Raw genomic sequence first — 20,336 nt, 5'->3', positions numbered from 1 at the left:
AACCATCTTAATAAATAGCAAAAAAATTTCAAAAAATGTAAAATTTGATCTCCAAGCACATTTCAATATGGATTAAATATCTAACGGTTCGGATCAGTCGTTTGGACTTTGCAAATCGGAGAACCGAACCGTTTGTTCCTGAGTCCAGGAACAAACGTTTTGATATTAGCCAATCTCTCTCTCTCTCTCTCTCTCTCTCTATATATATATATATATATTCATTTATTTTTTGTTGCTGCTTAGTTTCATCTTTTAGGGGCAAATCTGACATCTGAAAACTCTTAACAACTTCAGCTTATCTTAGGTCTAATTTTGCAGATTTCAACAGATTTATAAATAATATGTTAGTTGCAAACTAAGATTTATCAAATTCAACCCAAGAAAGTATTCATAAAAACAAGTGTTTATATTTGGAGAAAGAATATGAAATGCAAGTTGAAAATGATGCATACTTGTTGAAAGTACCTACTTACGTTGTAAATTATATTTACAACATATACAATTAATTATATCTAACAGTTTGAAGAAATAAAGCATCAGTTTGAAGAAATATCGGCATTTTTGTGCAAAACTTTGCATCTTTTCAGTAAACAAATTTGATGCAGCTTGGTTGCCTTGATAAATCTAGAGAGTCAAACAAAATTGCCGGAGTTGCTTTCTCTAACATAACTGTTTCTTTTTATCCCCATATCATGATACAAGACAACATAAAAAGTTAAAAAAAACCAACAATTACATCAGAGAGACCCTAAACTACTCAATATGCACATACATTAATTAGTATATAAATTTAACCGAATCACCCCTTGGATAGACATTACTTGGCTCCGTATCTCTCGACCAGGTTAAGCCTGAGCCCACATAGCATATCTGCAAATTGCTAACTAGCCTGCTTTGGGCTCGAAAAAGTGAAACGTCCCCCCCGCAAAAAAAAAAAACTAGAAACTAAGAAATCCACTTTCTATCATCCTATGTCGGTAAAATCAGAAATAGACTCTAGCTCCTCTAATCCTGCTGTAAAATTTGGATCGTACTCGTGATGTGTCACTTGCAGTGAGCACTCAGTATCGTCAGATGTAAAATCTGTAAAGGGCCTATCATACTCTACATCTAAAAAATCTCTGAATGTTGTTTGTTCAGGTGAGGGGATAATAGATTTGCCTAACAGATAAGGGTAAATTCCGTCATTAGGATCTGAGCTGTTGTTCTTATTAGATTTCAATTTAGAAGGTCGAACCGAGTCTACAAAAGGTGACTTGTGCTTTCCCCAAAGATAGTGTTTTGTTCCAGGTTTATACCGGCTTGCATCATATAGGGGAAAGGCTGACGATGTGGCCCACAGTGGCCCCTCCCCTTCAAAGCAAGCTCGTGAGGCCATCCTACAATACAGCATAAGCAACTGTTAGACACCACAAGTATAGATGGATGATAGTTATTTTAATTAACAAGTAACTTGTACCTGAACCTATTTTCAGTGATAGACTGGTCCAGTAAAGCAGAGGGACTGACAGTTGTCCCTGTATCATGCTGATATGGCAGGTCAGTATCATTGTTGCCATGTACAGAGACATTTACAGCCGTTGGGAAACCTGTCTCCACCACCTCATCACCAGCATTCGGAAATGCCAGAATCAAATCCATTCTTTCTGAATTTGTCATGCTAGAGGAGTAATTATTACTACTACTAGTAGTAGTGTTGTTATTACTCAATGCAACATCTGAGTTTGTTGCAGAGGCAAGGGCCATGCTAACAAGGCTGTAGTTCCATTTGCGACTCTGTGGGGTCTGGATATCAGATATGGGCCGTGTTGTGCAGTCACGAGAAGATTCCCGGAGTGGGGGTTGAAGGCGACATTTGGATCTCCAGACAGAGGAAAGCACAGCCATGAAGTGCCGTTGGAGAAGTAGCTCAGTGTCGGCTAGATCACTCGTGATGTTCAGCAATAACCGTATTTGATCCTATCACAAGAAATTCAAAATAGAGGAAATTAGGGTCAACTAGAAGCTTAATTGCTCATTAAGGGTTAATTGAAAACTTTCTGATATAATATGGATTTAACATGCTTATTATGCATTAAAAAAAAATATATCTATTGAAAATTAAAAATACTGTGTTTCCTTTTCAGCGAATATGAATACAATGCTACAGTTACCTCAGTTACTTTCAAGACGGCCTTTCCAGCACCAGAAGAGGAAGCTTTCTCGGTATTATTGTCTCTCTCTGCAGTTGACATAACATGCTTAAAGAAAAGTTCTCTGAACCTTTCACAGCAGTGAACTGGGTGGCGTGACCTCCCTCGATAACCTCCTAAACCTAACTCACTACGCACCATGTCACTGACAAGGTCCCAGTGGGGCCCATACTCATGCACAGTGGCACACAATACTGCATCCTCTCGATGAGACCATGCATCTGGTATGAAGTCCTTGTTCGACCAAGAGTTACCGACCTTCTTCTTCAGCTTCTCAGGTTTCACCACCATGACCCGTTTCACTGGTGTATGTGATGAGATGGTCAACCCATACCCACCACATCTCATCTTGGCCTTCACACTAGATTTTTGGTTGGACTCCTTTTTGCCAGTTTCTACTTTCTTCTTCCCTTCCTTTATTTCAGATATTGTCAACTTCTTAGGTGGCAGTGGCAGTGGCAAACTCAAACCTTTCTTGGGTTTCTTCAAAGTTTGATTCCTATCTTCATCAAAGGATGAAATAGGCAGCTTACGTTTTTTAATGGGAGGGGGAAAGGGTGGTGACTCAGAGGATATCGTCTCAGGTGAGGTGGTGTTGTAGTCAACATAATCGTCAGGCTCCGGTTCAGTCTCAGAACAATAAGTTTCTGGTTTGGATACAAGTTTTTCCTTCTTGAGAGATTTGAATTTCTTTGCCTTCTTTGCCTTCTTTTTCGACTTGGGTTTCTTTTCTAAGGTTGTCGCCTCCCTAAACAGTATTAAATTACTTCATAATAAGAACACTTGTAAATCTTGTACCAATACCAATTTGCATCTGTTAGTTTCATATTGCAAAGTAAATAACAAAAGCTTTACCTAGGGTCATTTAAGTTTTTTTCGAGTTCCTCTTTCTCCCTAGCTAGTTGAGCCTCATATTCCATTTCTTCCAATAACTGCAAAAACATTAAGCTCATTTAGTAAAACAACCATCTAGAAAAATTAAACAGAGAACTTTGAAAATTAAATTCCATCTCTGGAGCTGATAAATTGCAAACCTTTTGCTGTGTCAAGGCCTCAACATGTTGACGATATGCTTCTGTGGCACACTCAGCATCCCATCCTAAAATTAGACAAATTTACGAACAATCAATTTCCTTGAAATCACATTTCACATGGACATGACCTTTTAGGCTAACAACTATCTTTCTGTGAAACTTGATGCTTAAGGTGTATGTGGGCATGCATGCTACCAGTACATAGCACAAGTGGTACAACATAACTAAAGAAATTATGTCTATCATGTATCATTTTTGTAACAATGGTACCAAATATTTCGTTTGAACCAATCTGAAACCCATCAAAATCAGGCTTATTAGTGGGGTATCAGGAACTGATTCTACACTTACTTTCATATAGCAGGGGCTCCTGATCCTCGTCAATCTCTGCCTCCAATTCGTCCTTCATCCTCTCAATCCTCTCCAATTCCCACTCTTCTTCTAATGCCTCAGCAGTCTCTTCCACACGAGCTTTATCCACTATTGCTATTGGGTCCCACAAATCCAAGAAGCGCATTGCATATCGATCAATCGGTCTCAACTGGTTCTCAAAGGACCAGCTCTCCTGCCCAGCTGCAGCTGCTGCCGCTGCCATCTGTTTCACGTCCGCCAACATATCCATCTCTTCATCGCCTCCTCCCACCAAGCTAAGGGCATTCTCGTCATTTAACTTGTCCCCTGCTGCTGCACCTACAGCTGCTACGGATAGAGCAGCTGCACTATCCTCAGTCATCATCGCTCTGTTGTTATTCCTTTCCTCTGGCCTTGGGTCTTCATCATTTACCACATCATCTTCATCCAACGGCTCTGATCTCCCAATGGCATCTTCTGTAAATTCCTGGTTATCCAGGTCGTCCTCCTGTTCGACCTTCTTCAGTGCCATGTAATCCGCCTCATCCTCTGCATGTTTCAGTGCGGCCTCCACATCAGCATTTGAGAGATCTGAACTCAAATTCAAATTTGATTTACTTGAATTTGCAGTTGGCTTGGTGGATGAATCCTTGATTGTGTGATGACCTGAGATGAGCTCCATTGGATCAAGTTTTTTGAAGAACTCAGTGTTGTAACTGCCGCTTTGTATGACTAGGTCATCTAAAGCGCGTTTCTGGTTGGCCTTCTTAAGAATATTCTCCTCTATGGTGCTCTCACTTATCAGCCGGTAAATGTGCACCTCACGTGTCTGGCCAATTCGGTGACACCTGTCCTGAGCTTGTTGGTCCATGGCCGGGTTCCAGTCACTGTCATAAAAGATGACTGTATCGGCCCCAACTAGATTAATCCCTACCCCACCACTACGAGTGGATAGAATGAAGAGGAAAATTTTAGGGTTTGTGTTGAACCGTTGCATTAGTGTTTGTCTCTCTTCAGGTGGGGTTGACCCATCAAGCCGCAAGTACGTGTAACCATACAAGTTTATGAACTCTTCCAATACATCCAGCATCTTAGTCATTTGTGTAAAAATTAGGGCTCGGTGACCTCCTGATCTCAACCGCCTCAGTAAAACAGAGAGTTCTTGCAATTTACCACAGTCAAATTGTACCAGGCGTCTGTCAGGGAAGTAAACCTGACGCCGAACAATCGCAGGTCTCAACGGGGAGAGCAAAGGAGAGAAAGCACGAGTGCATTCTTCTGTGTAAGATGGCTCAAAGAACACTGGAGACCTCCATTTCGTACACCAACTGACAGGTGGCGGCGCCCGTGAGGCGGGGATGGCAAACATAAATGCCTCCACCACATCAACCATTTTCTTGAACCTCTCAATGGGTGCAAGAACTATTTCAGATAGTTTAGAAGGATAGTCTAAATAGCACAAAGGGTTGTTCATCTTCTCAGAAATGTCAAAAACTGGGTGTTTCACCGCAACAATTTTTCTAAGGTTGGTACCATAAACAGGTTTCTTTTGGCACTGTAGACGATTCCACCATGCAACAGCTTCTTCCCTTTCTTTCGACTCCCTTTCCCTCTCCTCCCAGATCTTTCTCTGTAACTCTTCAAAAATCCCAGCTGCCTGTTGTGACCTGCCCTTCTTCTGATCAAGTGCTATATAACTCGGGGATGAAGCAATAGAGCTTACCAAATCAGCCTCCCAAGAGGTCATATTAAACTCGTTTTGTGTAAAAACAAGATTCAATCCCTCAAAATCAACCCTTGAAAATGGTCCCGCCGACAAGGCAGTACACACATCAGAGCATATATTCAACTCAATACCAGCCATGTCGAATGAGCTTATAATAGGTCGTCCCTCAAACAAATCAGGGTGATTACACACCTTTCGCAATTGCATGATAACACTTATCATACCAAAAAAGTTAGAACTTGCCAGCGTGGCCTGAGTCTCTGAACTGGCAATGAAATCCTCATACAAGTTCCTCTGCCGTCTTGAGAGTCTACAATATATTACATGCTCCTGTTTTTTTGGGAGTTGTTTTTCAACATCTCTTTTCAAACGCCTAAGAATAAAAGGCCGCAACACATTATGCAACCGGTCAATGACCTCCTTGTTGACTTTCTCTTGACCATCAACCATGCCTGAAATTGGGTTGGAAAACCAGTCTTTGAACTCTTGGTGAGACTGAAATACATGTGGCATTAAGAAATGCATTAGCGACCACAGTTCCATCAAGTCATTTTGCAGCGGTGTGCCTGTTAGTAAAATTCGCCTTTTCGAGTTGAAGTTTAATAGGGTTTGCCATCTCTGAGATTTCCAATTCTTTATCAAATGTGCCTCATCTAAAATGAGGTACTTCCATTTTTTTCTTTTGAAAATCTTTGAATCTTGTATGACAAGCCGGTATGTGGTGATGCACACATGGAAATAATTTGGTTTCATCCAGCCCTGCCGCTTCTGCTTCCTCTCCTTTGCACTGCCGAAATATGTCAAAATTTTAAAAGCAGGACACCACTTGAGAAATTCAGTCTCCCAGTTGAGCATTACACTAGTTGGTACAACTATCAAATGTGGGCCCCATACACCTTTCTCGCAAGCTAGGTGGGCCAGCAAGGCTATGGTCATGATAGTCTTCCCAAGCCCCATCTCATCAGCTAGTATACCATTTAACCTCTTTTCATACATAGTCACCAGCCAGTCGAGGCCGATGTGCTGGTACTCACGCAACGGAAACTTCAGAAGGAATGGAAATTTCGTACGAACTTTAGTGGTTGAGAAGGTGTTGCCAGTTGGTTGTGCTGACCTGGCGGCCGCAGCTGCATCCTCTATTATATTTTCATTTTCATTTTCCCCTTCTATTTCCTCCTTTGTCTCTCTCCTCTCTTCAGAAGTTGAGGGCTTGAGCTGCTTTTCTTCTTGAAATGAATTCACACCATCTGTTTCAGGATTGATGCTATCATCTGGAGGTGTAGATGCTGAGGCTGAGACGTAGTCAGATTCCGGAGAGGCAGCATCTGCATAGCCATCCTAGATATAAAAATGAAATTACATACAGTAACTTGATAATATGCTAATGGAATTACCTTTTGGATTAGAGTTTAGGGGTTAGCATGTTTTTCATGAATTCCATATGACTGGACTGCAACCTTTTTTAGAGCCAACCAAAATATAAAGTTTTCTATAATAGATAGTATTTGCTGTCTCAAAACTCTATCACTAATAAAAAAATAAGATTGCAGGCTATTCATTCTTTCAAAAGGTCAGAGAAATTTAGCATAACAGGTATGGGAAACTTGGGAAGCACAAAATCTATCCATACCTTTTTATACCTTGCAAGGAGTTCTTCAATAGACATTTCACTCTCTTTCTGAAGCAAATTTATCTGTTTCAAGGAGCAACATCAATACACTTCATTAGCTGTTTCAGCTTTATTCATCCGGCTCAGAACATAATTTAAGCCTCAATCAAATCGACTATGCACCGAAAAAGCCAACCAAAGGAAATAGTTTCTTTTAATTTTTTGGGTCATGGGTACCCAGACTGGTATGGTAATCAGACTGACAGCTTCATAGAATCATAGTGTACTTGGTTCAACTTAGGTTTAAAAAGAACTTCACTATGGTAATCATAAAATGTAAATGTGTAATGTCTATGAAGGACAGACAAACAAATGCTTTACCTCATTTGAAGGGTTCACATTTTCATTCTTTGCCAACTCTTCTTCTTCAGATAATGTTGCTTCATCATCCTGGCAATATTATAATAACATAAATATGTACTTTTGTAAAAAACATTACTTGAAAACAAGTAATTATAAGATGGTCCAACCCATCTTGGTCTCACTGACCAATCCAATGCAGACAACAACAATTAATTAAGCTTGAAACTATACCTTTCCATCTTCGTCACTGTCTTCGTAATCTGTGTCTTCCTGAAAAAAATTCAGAATACATTTTAATCAAGAGATTTAATCACTACAAGAACCTCATTCAATCTAGGGCAATATACAGCTGGTACATATAGAGCTGTATATTTTGCAACAAGTTTAGAAAGCAGACCCAGAATAAGAATCCAAAGTAACCGTTCTCAAATTAAGCACAAATTCTGACCTAGATTTCTAATTAACCAATAATTGGACATTTACCCTCAATTGTAATTTGAGAACCACAAAGTGTTGACTGCTGAACTAGTAACAAATGAAACAAAAAAAAAGAACCATTACTAACATATTTTGGCCCAGTATATTCTACAATACTAGCACTACCAGACACCAGAAAAAGTGATAAATCCAATATGAGAATTATTTGTCAAAATAAAAGCTGAAAAAAATTAGACTTGAATTACGATTTTCATTACCTGTTGATCAATGCAAGAATCACCATCTATTTCACCCTGCAAGATTTGAAAAGTCAAATCATCGTCCTTTGAAAAGTCAAACTTGCAATGGTTGTCCTCGGGAAATTTCTGAGTATCCAAGTAAACATCCTTGAGTGGTTTCATCTCAACAGTATGTACAGCACCATTTTCTAGCTTCAATCGATGATCTGAAAAGCCACTATAAGAACCACAATCATTCGATTTCAAAATACCAAAACAACGTACCAGTCGGTTTGTTTGTGTACCATCAACAGATACAATACAACCGACAATTGTAACTGCATGTTCAAATTTGGACAGTACTAAGTATTTGCCAGTACCAGACGCATCTGGTTCCGCAGGTTCCAATGGCAAAGTATTTAGAAAACCCCTTATCAGGAGCAACAACATAGAACTTTTGAAATAACACCTGATAAGTTAATTCATTTGCAATGACACCAGTCAATTTATATACACCAAATATTTATTTGAACTTCTTGCAAATAACACCATATTTTTTTTCTCTGGAAAGATAATATATTCAGCTAAATATTGACACCTAAGACAAATAATTTAATTTGCTTCTCTAAGCTCATATTAAACTAATACAAATTAGGCCAAAAGAATTTGAAGTTGTTCAGATTCTAATCAAAACCTATTTATGAACAGATTTGGTTTAAAGCAATAGATATGTATTGTGTAATGCAAAAAAAACCTTGAACTGAAATCTTAAAAACATCTCACCATTAATGGTCTTATGCTTCTTAAAAGGCGGCTCATCAGTGTCACTACTCAAAACCTGACTGCTCTCCCTGCTTGCTGTGAATGTTTAATCTTATTACTATCTTGTAATAATTTAGTGTACATTTATATTAAAGGGGGGATTTCAAGAACTCAATATATCAGATACAATTCTCAACAACCTCGACTGTAGTAAATACCCTACAAAGCACCAAATTATCTCACCAATATTGATGTGCAACAACAAACAGCAAGAGGTTGACTGACAAGAAAATATAAAGGCACTGACACTCTACTATTAGTTAATGAGGTGCACCTGTAATAATTTAGTGGTTCGTAGAACAGTAACATATGTGATATATTGAATTTAGGTTACACAAGAAATTCCTCCTTAAGCTTATAATTTATATACAAGAAAGGGTATGCATGATCATATGAATACAAATGAAATTGACCCTTGTTCAGGAGATGACCTTTGGTTCTTCTCTACCCAACAAAAAAAGAACAAATAGAACGAGAAAAGAAAAAAATAAAGCAGAATGTTAAAGAATTTATCGGTGCAAGGATGAAAGTTAAATTTCCTGAAGAAAAATTGGCCAGAGAAAAGAACAGAAAAAAAAAACGATCAAGATGAGACTCACATCTAGTAGTCCTTTTGTAGGCCTTGAGTATTTCCTCAAGAGGTAAATCAGCTTCGGCCTCTAAAGCAGCCAGCTCTTCTCTCCTCTCTGCCTCTGTAATTTTAGCTTCATCTTCATCTATTGTTCTTTCGTCGTCTTCCTGCCATTTGCATTTTTCAATTTTTAACATAAAATTAATAAAATCTTCAAAGCAAAGTACAGAGTTTGGTAAAGCTTACGATTTCATCATCAGACTGGTTTTCATATTCATCATCACTATCGAAGTTATCTAGCTCCAAATCTGCATGTAGCAAAAAGCATTACATCTATCAATGAAACATATAAACCCCAGTAAGTACAAATAGGAAAAGGAGGGTTAAAGGAAACTAACAACGATCATTAGCAATCTTCATATCATGCTTCGCTTTCTCTTCTTCTTGATTGGAAGAGGAAGGTTGATTTGACACAAGATTTTCAGCTAGCATGTAGCAAAAAGCATACATCTAATTTATGAAACATATAAACACCACTAAGTACAAATACGAAAAGAAAGGTTAAAGGATACTAACAATGATCATTAGCAATCTCCATATCATGCTTTGCTTTCTCTTCTTCTTGATTGGAAGAGGAAGGTTGATTTGACACAAGATTTTCAGCTGGCATGTAGCAAAAAACATATATCTAATTAATGAAACATATAAACACCACTAAGTACAAATAGGAAAAGAAGGGTTAAAGGATACTAACAAAGATCATTAGCAATCTCCATTTCATGCTTTCCTTTCTCTTCTTCTTGATTGGAAGAGGAAGGTTGATTTGACACAAGATTTTCAGCTAGCATTGTAGCATTGTTAGTATCTAGCTCCAACGCTGCAAGTAGCAGAAGGCATACATCTAATCAATGGAACATATAAACAACACCAAGTACAAATAGGAAAAGGAGGGTTAAAGGATACTAACAACGATCATTAGCAATCTCCATATCGTGCTTCGCTTTCGGTTCTTCTTGATTTGAAGAGGAAGGTTGATTTGACACAAGATTTTCAGCTAGCATTGTCGAATACCTGACATTAAACCCCATGAAAGAGTAATGAAAAGCATATTATTATACTCTCAGAAATTTCATCTGTGCATTACTTCAACAAAGGGTATTTTGCAAATATTTCACCACAAACAAAGGTCCTTATTACAAATGCCATAAAAATGCTATGATGAGATACTAGGACCCTAAATTGTTTCCAACTTCAACAACTATACATTTTTTAGATTTTGCCACTAATGCCCAGAGCTGTGCAATAAAATAATCGATGCTCGCTATATATTTTTCAGTTGGTTAATTACAAAAGGAAAGGATAGGCATTATTCAGAAAAATAACAGTTGGACATTATTTGCTAAAAAACAAAGAAAAGAAAATAAGAAGAACAGAAAGACATAATGCTGATTACAAGTATGTAAATTCAAGTGTTCTTCTCAAAAGATCCCAGGATATGGTTTCAAATGGTCAAATAAAAGGTCCAATAAAACAAATATCAGTAGCATTTCATGCCGATAGATACTATGGAGATTTGTAAAATTATTAAAGGAAAAATCAACACAAGTACCTCTCCGTCTGGTCAAGAAGGAAATTAAGTTGCTTGTCCATTGCTTTCTTCTTCCTTTCCTCTGCTTCCAGTTGGTACTTGTATATAACCTGTTGAAGAAGTATTAGTAGAAAATATGATAAAATTTTCCTCGTTATCAACAATTTTTTTTTTAAAAGTAAATTGCAACTAAACATTTTAAAAACATATTATCAAGTATGCAAAAAGGACTTGCCAGCTTCTCTATCTTGGTCCAGAACTTCTTCACATCTTTAGAGATATTTAAAGCAACTTTTCTCAGGCGCTGCTCCTCTTCCTACAGAAGTAATATTATATTTTAGCTATGTTACTGGTATTTTCCTAGAGTTGTGCTGGGTCTTTATTAGCCACCTTCCAATGCTCCTTTTTGTTATTTCATTTTTTGTTTAAAACCCTTCTGAAATTGGGGTAAAATTTTGGAGATATGGCAATTCAATTTAAGCTGCTTTTCCAAAAATAAAATAGAATTGTCATACCTTTAATTTCTTCTCTCCCTTTGTTGCTTGGCCAGAAAAACTCTTAGTTGCCCTAAGAGCAACCCTTTTGGCCAGAGACATTTTCCATTTTCTCTCGGCCTCAAAGTCCTATAAAGCCATAACATATAAAATCTATATCATTCAAAAAACAAAATGCAGAAAGTTTCACCCTCCCTTCACAAAACATATATGAGGATGTAAGAAAATAAATATCATGCATTTTCCTCTCAAGCAACAAATAAACCTATAATATTTTGTTTCACCAAAATAACCTCATATCCCTATGCCTGGCAGGTTCTTTTCAGCTGGTCCATTTAATACCCGTGTACATGTGCATCTAATAAGTACATTCTTGGTTTAGTCAAAACAGACAGCATCAATTGTATATGTAAGCTCTGATACTAGGTTATATATCATAGCAAGTATTAGCAAGCAATTATTTGAAAAGAGTGATACTAAGTGTCATATTAGAAAAGAAAAAAATATGAAAGGAGATGTTTACCTTTGAAAGCCAAACCATTTCTTCCAGTACATGGTCCCAATGAGCCTTTGGTCGAGGCGGCTCCTTCGGTGTGTCAAGTGGCTACATATTCAATACACAATTTATATCACATTAGTATGTTATTATATACTATATGTGTATAGGTTTATCAGAGGCAAAGTATGAGAATCAAAAGCAAATATAATAACAAACCTTCTGACGTTTAGCCCTTGAATCATGATCTAACCTCGATCGGGGGCCTTTGGAGGCCATTTTTATTCCCTTTTTTCAAAGCTCCTCTCTCACCATGTATTTTATTGCTAAAGCAATAAATAATCCTATATAGTAGTATGACAATCAAATCAAATTCAGCTCTTACATAGTAGTATGACATCAAATAAAATTGGTTTCTTTCTAATTGTTTTTAAACCCTAGTAAGATCCCAAGTCCTAAACCAGTACAAATTCCATTCCCTTCTATCAATTCATCAAAACTTGACTTAAAAGAGGTTTAATGGACTCTCCATTTGGCACCAATGGAGACATCTTCAGACAAATAAAACACAAAAAAGAGGTTACAGCTCCAAATTGAAGGAAATGGGAAGCCAGAGCTTCAATGAACAGATCTCAAATCTCAGCAAACAAAAACCCCAAAAAACGCTTAAGAAAAAAAGATTCCTCAAAAGGAGATCTAAAATATGGAAGCAGCAAGCGTATATACCTAAGGAAGTCGCACTGAGGTGCTAGTTACCACCTTTAGAGAAGCTATTTGCTTCGTATCTTGGATTTTTGCTCTAGGGTTAGGGTTTTCGTTTTCTCTCTTTTCGTGAAATCGCGAAGAAGAAGAAAGGAGATGATGAGTTTTGCTCTAGAGAGAATTAAAGCAAGAGCTTCGTTTGTATCCTCTCCAGTTGATAGATTGGTAGAGTTGTGAATCGTTGGATGCTGATCTGACGGTTGTGAATGTACGAGAAGAAACCCTGTTGTTGTTTTGTACTGGAGAAGTTTGTGGGCCCACAAAAGTTTCTTTCTTAAGATTTCCCCTGCAAGTACAAGATTCTTCCTTCTCTTTTCTTTCTATTTTAAGTTGAATTTTTTTCTCTTATAAGAGATATTTATCCGTTCCGTACCATTGAAACCGAAAAAAAAAACAAATTAAATCAAAGTTTTATTAATTTTTTTAAAATATAATTAAATTGATTAAAATAAACTTATAAACCGAATTAAAACTGAACCGTACAAACTGAACTTTGTTTGGTTGAACCAAAATAAAAATAAAAAGATTAATCATAAAAGTAAATATCTTTTTGTTAATTTTTTTGAATTTTTTAAAAATGAATTTATGATTCGATCTAACAGGTTTTAAACTGAACTAAACAATATATATAATGTCATATTTTTTGAATTTTTTTAAATGTTTGATTCGAACGAAGAATGAGTTAAATTTTTGGTAAGTGTAGTCTAACAGGTTTTAATAATTCTAAACCGAACCGAGTCAAACAATAAAATCGGTTTTAAAGATGAATCGAACCGATCCATTTAGCCATAACTTCCAAACCTTTAATTCAAACTCTCGTGATTCAGTTTAAAACAAATTAAACCGTGACCGATGAACACCCTACTTAGAGCATCTAATTCATTTCAATTTAAAATCTTTTATGACAATATCACTTGTCAAATATTAATTTATTTTTGCTAATTCGTCTCAAAAATTAATTTATGGGATGTATCAAAGGGGTGTAAACGGAGCCGGATAACGGATTATCTGGCGGATATCCGCTTTGAATTCAAATTAAACGGTGCGGATTATTTTCATATATTGATCCGGATATATATTTAATAAGCAGAATAGATCCAGATACGAATTCGGATAATTTTTGCAGGGTGCTAAACGGAGCGGATATTCGAATATATCTGGAACAAATCTTAACAGTTCTGCAGTCAACTAGTCATTCCCCAAGACCGTTATTTGCTAATTTATAAGCGGAAGCACAATATATATACTAGTTTCTTCCCTTTCTCTATCTATAGTGGGATAATAATTAGGATCAATCCGGGCATCAATGATAAGCATCTTTGGAGCAGCATTAAAGCTTGGCTCTAGCCTCTAGCTAGTAGTCAGGGGCGGAACTATAAAACTTTAATAGAGGGGGCTGAAAATTAAATTGCATAAAAGTGACAAGTGGGATTTAAACTCAAGATCTCTCATCTACAAGATAAAACTCTAATCACTAAATTACAAGTAAACATTTGATTATTATTGAGGGGGGCTGGACTATAAAAAGTTCTGAAAAAATAAAATTTAATTAAATTTCAATAAATATAACTAAAATTTTAAAATCATAGGGATGGCTTAGCCACCTTTCCAATATACTAAAAACATGTTCGTTTTTCACGGGATTATACAAGATAGGATTTGACAGTGATGGGAACCCACTTTTGAAAAAGTGAGAACCTATGAGTATGGATATGTACGGATTTAAATATGGAAATATACTAAATGGGTGTTCGGTTGTATTGTGAGATTAAGGATGGGAAATCATATTTTTATTTCTAAAATGTTTAATATTATACTTTTTTAACAAAATTATTATTAATGTAATTAAATTTAATTAAATAAAATTATTAATATTGTAATTAAATAAAATTGATTAAATGATAACATAACATAACATTACTTATTAATTATATTATTTTATAAAATATAGATATTTTTATAATTAAATAAATTAAGAAAATATTGATAAACGAATAAAAAATAAGAAATCATGAACACATCAACATCTAAAACATATAAACATTTAAACATCTATCCCACTAATAGGATGGTTGAATGAAATATTTAATTAATCTTTAATTGTTTGACATGGCGATTAGTTTTGTGACCTCCAACATTTTTAACTCCAAAATATTTAGTTCTTGTCCGGATCCGTTGGGATAGGATTAGTCCCACTAGGAAAATTGTATATAAAGTAGAACACTCTATATATAGAAATCAATTCCAATTATCTTTGAGATAAGAGAACAGGTAAAGAGTTGAAAATATCATAGGTCTAAATTCCTTTCATTTTCATTGAAAAAAAGGACATCCGAAATCCGCCCCTGTTGGCAGCGACATGAATTTGTATCCTCCTCTGCATTAACTAAAAAAAGAATAAGACCGTCCGATCACAAATTAACTGTTTCTATTCTTTATACTCTTCTCCATTTTCATGCCAAGGACACCTCCATTTTTTTATTTTTCTAATTTGTTTTTCTTCATTTTATTAACTTTTTAATTAGTATTTATATCTTAAAGTTCATACAAGTCAATTATTTGACAAGTATTCATTTTGCATTTGTATTCGTGAATTATCCGCTCCGTATCCATATTCGTTTAAGATGAATTTAATTTTACATTTTGACATCTTATTACTATCCGTATTCGCTTATTGAAAAGTGGATATGGATATGGTATTAACATTATCCGCTCCGTTTTCAGCCCTAGATGTATGAGATTTTCTTTTTCAATTTATAAATTCAAAAAACAATTTAATTTTATGAACATAAATGCTCTAACAATATTATATTTCTGTTTCCGATTAATTTCATCACTCAATGCAAAAAGGGAAAGAAACACCGTTGTAAATCATGGAATTCTAAATGATAAACATTGTTAAGATTCAGGCCCAAATAAGGTCCAAAAAAACCCAAAATATGGATTTGTATCCTCCCAGGTACCTGACTCAAGACAATTGAAACGGACGGCTCAGATTTACTCTCAGTCGGTCAGAATGACAGAGGGGCAGGATTATTTGTGCTTTGAGATGCGTGCCAATTCATTTTCGGACCGTCGGATTCAATTCTACTCAGTCAGGTAACCTGAGGGGATACGAATTAAAATAAAATTAAAATCCGTTCATGCTCTTCCTTTGAAACGTTGCAAGTTCGTAGTCTAACAAAAATTCATTTGTGAATATTAACCCAATTAGATAACTTGACTTCAACTTTAATAAAAAAAATTAAAAATGCATGTTCACAGCCACCATAGAATATATCCAAATATTTTAAAAAATATCTTACTATATTGTCTTTAAATTTAAATTAGGACAAACAAATTGCACGATTAATAATACATTTGCAAATTAAATAAATACATCAATTCAAATTAAAAAAAAAAGATACTTTTTCATAATGGACACCTGGCAGTCACTGCCCGGTTTTACTCAAAAAAAGAAAAAGAAAAATGAAATGTATGAAATGATGGCTCTATTCTTTTGATGAACAAATTAAATTAATATTGTAAGAGAAATATAGTCTCAAGGAAAAAGGTTTCACTAACACTTACTTGAAGCATACCCTTGGACTTCTTTTTATTTATCTATTGTTTTGTTGTCTCCATTCTCTCAAGTGCATGGATACCTCCAATTAATAACACCACAAATCAAATATATATTTTTTTTGTTCAATTTAATAATATAGCTAGCATATTTATTAATGAGTGAGTCTATGGCATGACACGTATTACTGTCCGAAGTGTAATTAAAAATTTGAATCTTTGGATTTGCATCGATATTCGGACAATGATACAATTCAAAATCTGAACCTTTGGATTTGCATCGATATTTGGACAATGATACAATTCAAAATCTGAGCCTTTGGTTAGCCCCTCTCTCACTCTCTCTCTCTCTCTCTCTCTCTCTCTCTCTCTCTCCCTCCTACTTTCCTAGATCAACGATTTTTTTTTTAAAACCTGATAGTGGCTATCAGATATAAAGTTACACCTGTCTAAGAACAGGTCAAAAAGAACAACATAATTAACCATTACGGCATCCTAGATCAACGAATTAAAATTTGTAATTTCAGAAAGAAAAAAATAATAGGAAAAGAAGAATAGTCGTGATTTAGCTTAGTAATTTTGATTTGAATTATGCAGTTTTAATTAAAAATTGTCTGAAATTACACTACTGGAATCTGAAGTAGCTTGAAAACTGCTAACCATAACCTAAATCTGGTCCAAACCAAAATCAATTCTTCAATAGTCACCTGACCAAGACGCAAATAAATCTAAAATTAATTAAAGCCTAAAACCTGAACAAAAAAAAAAATAGCAATCTGACACCCAAAATAACTAAGCTTCTGATATTTTGATCTCATGCACTTCTGATATTTTGATATTTCATTTTTTGAGTGAAATTGTTACGAATTGTAGGGCTAGTTTTGGATTAATATTTATCAGGTTGGTCTTTATGTTTGGATTAATTTTGTAACTTTTCAGTGTGTGTATTTGCTTTGCTTGCTTACAATTAATATTTATCTATTATATTTACTTGCTTGTTATTTAAGTTCAATATATGTGTGTAATTTAATTTTTTCTTCAAATTAAATTTAGCTTCTAGATATGTTGCCCATTGTAGAAATATGAATTTTTGATGAACTTATGTGGTACATTCTGATATTTAGATTGTTTCTTATTTTTGCTTGCTTTAAGTTAATTGTTGCTGTGTTAATTTACACTAAAAGCCTCTGACAATATCAAGTCTTACGAATCTTTGATTTTGATCTCTTTCCTTAGATTTCCTGTCATAGACCCTAATTAAACCCTATTCCAAGGTAAAAAATTCAAACCAGGCCTAAAATCCTGTATAAGAAATCTGTACCAATGTACCAACCTCAAACCAGGCCTATTGTATACCTGAAAACAAATAAAAGCAAAGGAAATAAAATCTGGTACCATTACAGTTACAAACCAGCAAAATACAACAAAAATATAAAAGCATGTTTTCTATTTGGATAAATGCATGACACTTATAGGATATTTAAATCATACATAGATAAACATGCGCATAAAAAAATTTCATTTTTGGATTCATAGAATAATTTAAATGAATGGATCAATTTCGGTTTGCCCAAATACCAATGAAAAGTCAACTCTAGTCAAACTTGAGGCATATAATTGAAGATAAATAAAAAATATATATATATAAAATCATAAACATGCATACAGAACACAACAAATAAACTAAAATCCATGAAAATTCAATAAAACAGTGAAGAGAGCAAAAGGAATATATGGAAAAATAATAATAAACAATGGATGGTTTACAACACAAGCAACTGGACATTTAAAATCATTTGATGTCTACAAAAAATTATTGATACAACACATACAACAAAACTGAAATTAGTACAAAACATACAACATAAGATTTGTTATCCATTATGCCTCCTGTCCTCACCGACTTCCATCGTCAGAGGACTTGGCTCTCCCAAATGCTTTACCCTCGAGCCTCCACAATCATGTTCACAACCTCCTCTACAAAAGCATAGAAAATTTGTGAGATTGACAAAAGATAAAACTCTGGAAAATGCATATACTGTGAACTTATTTCAGTTATATAATACAATACCATTAAATGTTTATCATGCTATAAATTTAGTTTAACAAACTAGAAAATAATATTAAAGAAACATGCACCTTGCAGAAAGCTGTATCCATGGACCAAGTGATTTTATCAAACTAAAATTTGGTCCTTAAATTGGAAACCATCATAGTTATAAAGAAACAAAATTCTTGAATCAAACTTTATATCTTAAAACAATAGTTACAACAACTCATGCAAACTGCTAGTTATACCTTAATTTACTAGTTTATGGACCAAAATGATAGAAATTGGATGTACCTACCATCTAATAAACCAACTAACAAAGGAACTTTGGAAAGGAAAAAAAAAAAAAGTTGAAAGAATTGAGATATGGGATATTAGACTAAGATAATGAAACATTGTTTTATTGTTCTTTTCTATGATCTTTAAACTCTGAAAACAAAGTTTTATGATAGACTAATTGTTCTTATTTTTTGTCCCTCTAAAAAAAAATAACTAAATACAATTGAAAAAAGTGAGAGCAGAGAGAGAGAAAAACCTGTCGGCAAGAGTCAGAACATGAAGTGAGGAAACGTCGGTGATAATTGGCGTGAGAGAGAGCGAGTACTTCCACGAGGCGGAGGCACCTGGTTAGAGTTTATCACTGGAGGAGAGTGGAGAAAGGAGAGACTTCTAATCAGGTGACAATAGACGCCTATGATTCTGCTCCTCAACAAATAAACACGGAACACCAGACTGTCCAATTCGAGCTCCAAAGTGCAACGTGTTTTAGAGACACTGTTCTTCACCTACTTGTTACTAAGAGGCACAACGAGCTCGCTTTGAAAGTTTTTAAAAGAGATATGTCCTTGTTGAAAGCAAAGAACAAGCTGTTAGAGACACCCTTGTTCTACAGCAAAATGAAAAATATTTCTTCCACGAGAATCCAGCAACTCAGCATAATCAGGGTACTCACTGAAGAAATGCTGTAGCAGATCATAGTAACCCAGGGATGCGGCTACATGAACTGGAAACATTCCGTCAGAGAATTGGGTGCATGCTAGAGTACGGTCACAGCATAGTACAAGGGTGTCTCTAACATTTTGTTATGTGCTTTCAACAGGGACATATCTCTTTCAAATACCTTTAAAGCGAGCTCGTTGTGTCTGTTAGTAGCAAATAGGTGAAGAACAGTGTCTCCAAAACGTGGTGCACTTTAGAGCTCGGATTGGACAGTCCGGTGTTCTATGTTTGTTTGTTGGGGAGCAGAATCAAAAGCCTCTATTGTCACCTAATTAGACAATGTAAAATTTAATGAAATTGGACAAATATTGAAATATATCATATTTTTTAATTGCATTCTGCTCTGACAATAATTTAGCTTAGAAGCAATAAATCATTTTTCTTAAATCCACCACCAATCTATTAATTTCTGAAAAGTTCTCATTCACCAAAAATGCTAATAATAGCCCATCCAAAACTCCAAAATACCAAAAATAGTGTTGTACAAATTCCATTTCCTTCCATCTATCCATCAAAAATTGACTTAAAAGACGTTTAATGGACTCTCCATTTGGCACCAATGGAGACATCTTCAGACATTTAAGCACAAAAAAAGAGGTTACAGCTCCGAATTGAAGGAAATGGGAAGCCAGAGCTTCAATGAACAGATCTCAAATCTCAGCAAACAAAAACCCCAAAAAACGCTTAAGAAAAAAAGATTCCTCAAAAGGAGATCTAAAATATGGAAGCAGCAAGCGTATATACCTAAGGAAGTCGCACTGAGGTGCTAGTTACCGCCTTTAGAGAAGCTATTTGCTTCGTCTCTTCGATTTTTGCTCTAGGGTTAGGGTTTTCGTTTTCTCTCTTTTCGTGAAATCGCGAAGAAGAAGAAGAAAGGAGATGAGTTTTGCTCTAGAGAGAATTAAAGCTAGAGCTTCGTTTGTATCCTCTCCAGTCGATAGATTGGTCGAGATGTGAATCGTTGGATGCTGATCTGACGGTTGTGAATGTACGAGAAGAAACCCTGTTGTTATGTATGAAATGTGGAAGAATGGACACCTGACAGTCACTGCCTGGTTTTAC

General features: G+C 35.4%; 1 protein-coding gene across 6 annotated transcripts; it reads right to left on the bottom strand.

Annotated features, from left to right (window-relative positions):
- Positions 1–654: 654 nt before the first annotated feature.
- Positions 655–20,124, bottom strand: PIE1 (SNF2 domain-containing protein / helicase domain-containing protein). Of its 6 annotated transcripts, none has more exons than XM_078304867.1 (23): positions 20,019–20,124; positions 12,122–12,246; positions 11,930–12,010; positions 11,428–11,535; positions 11,148–11,228; positions 10,934–11,022; positions 10,292–10,395; positions 10,079–10,201; positions 9,901–9,987; positions 9,723–9,809; positions 9,571–9,632; positions 9,353–9,491; positions 8,715–8,789; positions 7,971–8,158; positions 7,507–7,545; positions 7,294–7,362; positions 6,934–6,996; positions 3,578–6,641; positions 3,227–3,291; positions 3,048–3,124; positions 2,154–2,940; positions 1,460–1,959; positions 655–1,379 (listed from the first exon to the last, which is right to left on the bottom strand). In XM_078304867.1, the coding sequence occupies exons 2-23, from the start codon at positions 12,179–12,181 to the stop codon at positions 965–967; spliced, it is 6,363 nt and encodes a 2,120-aa protein (XP_078160993.1). In that variant the 5' UTR covers positions 12,182–12,246; positions 20,019–20,124; the 3' UTR covers positions 655–964. The 6 variants fall into 6 exon arrangements, with proteins under 6 accessions (XP_078160993.1, XP_078160991.1, XP_078160994.1 ...); XM_078304865.1 differs by lacking the exon at positions 20,019–20,124 and adding an exon at positions 12,629–12,767; XM_078304868.1 differs by lacking the exon at positions 20,019–20,124 and adding an exon at positions 12,629–12,767 and having other exon boundaries at positions 10,079–10,165.
- Between the last annotated feature and the right edge of the window lie 212 nt (positions 20,125–20,336).

Source organism: Carex rostrata, chromosome 7, assembly GCF_964058835.1.
Source record: "Carex rostrata chromosome 7, lpCarRost1.2, whole genome shotgun sequence".
Lineage (NCBI taxonomy): Eukaryota > Viridiplantae > Streptophyta > Magnoliopsida > Poales > Cyperaceae > Carex > Carex rostrata.
The sequence above is the reverse complement of the archived record's forward strand: the minus strand, read 5'-3'. Positions and strand labels throughout refer to the sequence as shown.